The sequence below is a fragment of the Fulmarus glacialis genome, unplaced genomic scaffold, assembly GCF_000690835.1.
Source record: "Fulmarus glacialis isolate BGI_N327 unplaced genomic scaffold, ASM69083v1 scaffold38094, whole genome shotgun sequence".
NCBI classification, from domain to species: Eukaryota; Metazoa; Chordata; class Aves; order Procellariiformes; family Procellariidae; genus Fulmarus; species Fulmarus glacialis.
This window is the reverse complement of record NW_009206820.1, coordinates 23,477-29,297: the sequence shown is the minus strand read 5'-3', so window position 1 is coordinate 29,297 and position 5,821 is coordinate 23,477. Positions and strand designations below refer to the sequence as shown.

General features: G+C 38.8%; 1 protein-coding gene across 1 annotated transcript in view; it reads left to right on the top strand.

Annotated features, from left to right (window-relative positions):
• Positions 1-425: 425 nt before the first annotated feature.
• Positions 426-5,821, top strand: part of EEF2K (eukaryotic elongation factor-2 kinase) — a 23,131-nt gene continuing 17,735 nt past the window's right edge. The window contains exons 1-2 of the mRNA XM_009575886.1: positions 426-671; positions 4,285-4,385. Coding sequence (XP_009574181.1) covers positions 426-671; positions 4,285-4,385 — 347 coding nt within the window. The remainder of the gene's footprint in view (positions 672-4,284; positions 4,386-5,821) is intronic.

The following is a 5,821-nucleotide window of genomic DNA, read 5'->3' as shown; positions in this document are numbered from 1 at the left end:
CGAGTTTCTAAGACCAGTGTTGTGAAAGTCAGCATTTCAGATAAAGAAGAATAAAAACATTCAGTGGAGGAGATAAGAGCATTAACAAATGTCAGCAGTAGGCAGCAGGTGGTGTTTGCAGTCCCTCAGATTTTATAGTATTGTTCTATACTTGGTTATCTTCTTTTCTCAATCTTGTAGCAATTGAAAAACTGAGTGCCTTGTGGAAACCCAGATCTGGCACTTCGGGATCTTTTTTTTAGAGCCATATGCAAATAATTTTTTTTCTGCCAGTGTGCTGACATCAGTTTCATGCATCATTTGTTCTTTTAATAACAACCCTTTTTCTTTTTTCTCTCCCACCCAGCTTCTTCCCTCCATTTGCATGTGCATTGGAATAGTGGCTGGTTTAATCATTGCAGGAGTTAAACTGACCTCCCACAAACATGGCAGACGAGGACCTTATTTTTCGTATGGAAGGGATTGATAATGCTAGATCAACTACAGCGAACTCCGGAAATTATCTTGATGCTGATAGTGATGATGAAGACAATTATTTTATCTGTCCAATAACTGATGATCCAGTTTCTAACAAGTCTGCTGGTATCAAAGTTGACAATTATTATAGCAACTTAGCAAAAACTGAACAGTACAGTTCAAGCTCTTCTCCTAGAAACTCTTTTAGCTTTAAGGTAAGTATTGGCTCCAACCTTCAGTAAGGTTTTTGTTTTACTTAGTTGGCATGAGAGATTCTCTAACTGCTTCATCTCTTCTAACTAACACTTTTCAATGAAAAAATACATTTGTTTTTTCCAGACCTGCAGTTAATTCCATTAAGCCAATAGTCTGACACTGCCATTGAATTGCTTATTGTCCCTTTTAGTTCAGTGGAGATCTTCATCTACAAAGGCAGCAGATTCCAGGAGAACAATTCACTGCCGTTATGATCAAACCATTAAAAAAGCAATACATTGATTGGGAGATTTAAAAGATGGTACTTGTTGTAAGCTAAATTGGGGCCTGGCAGAAGATACTTTATTATGGATTTTGCCAAGCAGAGTTCACAGTCCATAATATTCTTATTTGGACAAATAAAATTGTAAGTGATAAAATTGTAATTACAGGTTTTCAGGTTATAGTTCCTTTTTAGGGAGCTTTTAACATGTTGACTCTCATGCTTGGGTATGAAGTGTCACACTGGCAGTAGTTCCTGACAGTGTACTTGAGCAGTATCTGACCTTTTTGAAATGAACAGCAATTGCAGCATTGCAGAGAGGTCCAAGGGGCCGTAGTTGGTGTTTCCTTGGCAGTGTGTCCTGTTCCACTCGGCTCCCTTTGAACAGATCAGGCCAGGCAAAGGGAGACGAACCCACAGGCCTCAAGAACGCAAGTGACATTCACTCTATAGCTTAGATATTCCAAATGTGCACCATTTGTGGTAAACTGGCATGTCTCTTAGATTTTGTCTAGACTAGGATTTAATGTGTTTTATTAACACATTTCTTGTTATAAATATTAACATAATATTTATTTAATAGGTATTCTAAAATCTTGGTTGTGCCTAATGCATGCTTTATTCCTGGAGAGATACCAGATGGTTTATTTCAGTCAGTTAACATATTAAGTAACACATTAAAAGTGAAAATGTCCTGTCTGCAGTAAGATTTTTACCAAGGCTAGTTAATAGAAACATTAAAAGATACATATTACTAAGGAACGTGAAGAGTAGAAGTTTAATATAGACAAGGGGACAGATTTTAGTGTATGCTGTGCTAAGCAAGTAAGACCTGATAGGGAGCTTAGTCTTCATTTGTGTGTACATTTTAGCACGTACTAAACACTTGCCTCTGGGTTTGCAGTGTGAGTTCTGAGTCATGTGGCCTGAGATAAAACTGATAAGGTCTTAAGAAATTGCAATTATTTCCTCCTTCCTAAGCTATCATGTTGCTTCTGCAGAATATATGTACCTGTGCTTTGGGCTCCACAATGTCTAGTTTGTCATTTTAGCTCCTATCACAGATAAGATAGGATGCATTGGGTTGAGATGTGGAGCAGGCAAGTCTCCATCTGCTGCTTAGGCTGCAGAAATGGTGACTTCCAACACAGAGTGAAGCAGACAGCCAGGACTGATAACATCTTAAACCACCACAGCCTGGTCTGATCAGAGTCCACCTCTCGGACTCCAAAGCTAGTGGCAGAGTGGGGCATTGATAATGAAATGCAGAGACAGATAGAAGTGTTACTGTTAACTCTCTGCCTTTAAACAGGACTCAGCAATGTTTAATTAGCTAGTTAATAGGCAAGATCCTTTTAACGCCTGTTTTCCAATTAAAAAAGTTGCCAATTTACCGCAATAGTTCACAGACGTTCTAAGAATGAACTTAAATTAGGAATATAAATTGAAGAGTGGCTTTTAAGCAGAAAAATCTTTTTTTTTTTTTTTAAATTAACAAAGAGAACAGAGACTCTTTGTCAGTCATTTGTCTTATCACATGTATTTTCCTACTTTTATGTTTCTCATGCATCCTTTAGAATGACACACAGCATCGTTCTAAGCACGGCTCTGTGGTTGACCATAGTCGGGTAGGTTAAAAAGAAAATGTGAACACCGTATCTAATAGATGCATTAAGATTTTTTCTTTTGTTTTGTTTTTTTCCCTTTTATGGCCTTTTTTTGTTCATTATTTTATTATCTGGGAGAACTGCTTGCCTCAGCCCATAGAAGTCATCAAGTCAAAACTAAAAAAGATACCTGTTCTCTACCCTGAAATATCACTTCTTTTAAAGCACACATTTGTAGTTGTTTCTTCACAGTATTTCCTACTGTGGACAAGAATAGAATGGATGCAAGACATCTACTTAGTCTGTATGGCAGCCATATGCCTACAGCAGGAGAAAAATTGCGCTGTTAGCACCAGTTCCATGAAGTCCAAATTCTGTTTGTTTGAAGATTAGAATACAGCTTTTGTACAAAGCACCTCACAAGATCAAGCACAAGTAATTAATTTATTTAAATCATTACCAGCATGGATACAGATCACCTTTTGGAAGGGGACCCTACTCAGGAATCATTTGACATAGATAATTGACCAAGCAATTCTACTTGTTTCTGTTTCTCCCCATTTCTTTCATATATATTCAAGTATGGAAGTTCCCAGGTCCATATGAAATGTGTATCATCACATGATCTGAGGGCAACTTCATTTTCTTATGAAACATGTAGGAAATCTTTCTCAGCATGTCTTTTAAACTTGTTTTCTTCATTGTAGTATTGTGTTCATTTTGTGATTTTATTGTCAGAAAGGGGAGCATTTAAATTGTTTGCAAGGTATGCAGATTTACTGCTGAAATAAAAATAAACATGAACAATTTAAAAGCTCAGCTGCTTCAAAAACTTCCTAACTTCCTTGATGTCATTGCTGACACCAATTTATACTGTATTTTTTTAAAAAGTTTTGATTGAGATTTAAATTCTAAAGGAAGAAAAAACCAAACAATATTTTAAAAGTTACTGTTTCTGCATACTTGCCATTCAGTCAGAGAGGCAGTAACAAAATCTGAAGTATTTCTTTACTGGTGGGGTTCCAGAGTGGCCTTTTCTCCTGCTTACCTTGCCTTCGGAACATCACAGGATTATATCTCCAGTCCTCTTGGAACAGTACAATGTAAAAAGAGGGAGATCAAAATGTTAAGAGAAAAGCATCCAAATTGGCTGGTAGAGAAAGACTGTATATTCCAGAAAACTCCTTTGATTTTTTTACTGTTGACTTGGTGGAGATTGAAGTAGCTACTTGTCTGGAATTGTTATAATAATCCATTTTTACAACATTCTAATTTCTTCTTATGCTGAGCACAATTTTGGGGCCAATTTTTCTTCATCCATATTGCTCTATCGCTAATGGACTTCTTATGCTTACACTGCCAGCATATGCTGTTAGTTACAAAAAGTTAAAAATCAAAACAGTAAAAGTGAATTAATATCTAGGTGTGACTTATCACTATTTGCAGCGTATGTTAGAGATATTTGCAAATTACAACAGTTTTTGCAAATTATATATGGTATACATTAGACCAGATTCTGTTCTCAGTAACTTTACGGCGGTGCAAATTGAACTGAAATGTGATGCTTTATATTTCTGAACTGTGTCTCATTATACTTGAAGCTATAAAATGTCAGAGTGGTCGTCTTTGGGGGGTTGTGTAGTTGCATCTTCGTAGCATTGGGATCCTGATGTGCTCTAGAAAATGCCGTTGTTGTGAGTTTCTGCTGATTATAAATAACGTGCCAGTTTGTAACTTCTTCAGGAAACCTGGAAACATGCTGTTCAGAAAGCTAAGCACATGCCTGATCCGTGGGCAGAATTTCATCTTGAGGACATTGAGATGGAGCAAGCCACTCGTTACAGGTCTGTGGGTCTTTCTGCTCTTAATGCTGATGTTAAACAGAATGTGCTGGTTTATGCTGGTGTTTGTGTAGTGCAGAATATGTGTAATTACATGGCTGAAGAACCTTCAATAATGCCCGAAGTGAATGTGTCTTAACTGAATCTCCCAGGAATATGTAAATACTGCACATTATCAAAATAGAAACCTTTCAGCAAAGCAGTGCCACACTCGTTCTCTCTCTCTCTCTCTCCCACCTAAGTAGTATCTATGAGTTTCACCATGTAGACAGGAAACAAGGCTGAAAAGTATTTTGTAGTTGATTTATTAATGCTATAAACTTAATCTAATAAGGAAATGAATCCCAAAAAAGAGGCAGCATACTTAATTTAAGTGGTTTAGGAAAAAAAGCAACATAACACTCTGTGCCTTTCCCAAAATAGCAGTTTCACTGTTGCCTGTCCATGCAGTATTGCTGCATGTGGCTGGAATTTAAATCCTTATAAAGCCCAGAATAGCTCAGCATGGTGTACGTGCTGAAACTGAGTTTGGCCTTTAAACTATTCTCAGTGCTTTAGCACAGGCTTTGCCAAAACATTTACCCTACTGACACAGGTTTCTGGGTGGAAGGGGTAGGAGTTCGAGGCCAGTTAATTACCACTTAGCATCAGTGTTTGGGGAGGCCTCCCTTCCAATCACATAACGCTGTCACGCAGTGCTCTTCTTCCCCATAGACTGCATCTGTCCCTGGTCAGCCACACAGTCCTGAAATAGTTTGCATATTTTAAAATACAAATAAGTGATAGTATTGGTTTAGGGCTACTCGAATACCCTATTAAAAAGAGATGGCTCTGATATTCCTATTTCTTCCTCTCTTGTCTGCTGCAAACTGGGGTGATACACAATATATAAGGGGGTATATGGGATGTCTTCATGCATGAAGTATTTGGTGCAGGTCGGGGGAATCAGGCTGGAAACAATCGTGTTGGTGACTCAACCGCTGTGGTTCTCAATTTGGCTTTTCCTATGTTGGGAATTAAGGGGGTGGGGAGAAACCACAGTCGTACTCTTTGTATTATCATAGGGTTGTGCAGAGACTTGCTCCTCCCTTGGTGCAGTGTTGGGCAGTTGTGGCCCTGCTGTTTTTCACAGCCGCAGCTGGTGCTGCATTCTGCTTGCATCCTCCACAGCCCTGCAGCAGATCCCCAGCCAGAACCAGGTTTATGCAAGTTCAGAGTTGGGGAGACAACCTGTCCAGTGTGTAGGGCTTGGTGAGGCTCTTTCTGCCCCGAGTGTACTGCCTGCGCATCACAGAGGAGATTTAATGTCAAAGCAGATAAAGCCTAATTTGTAGTGTTGCAAAAGTTTAGCTTCTTGTTGTGGTTTAATGCCAGCTGGCAACTAAGCACCACACAGCTGCTCGCTCCCTGTCCCAGCTGTGTTCCCTTCCCAATTCTTG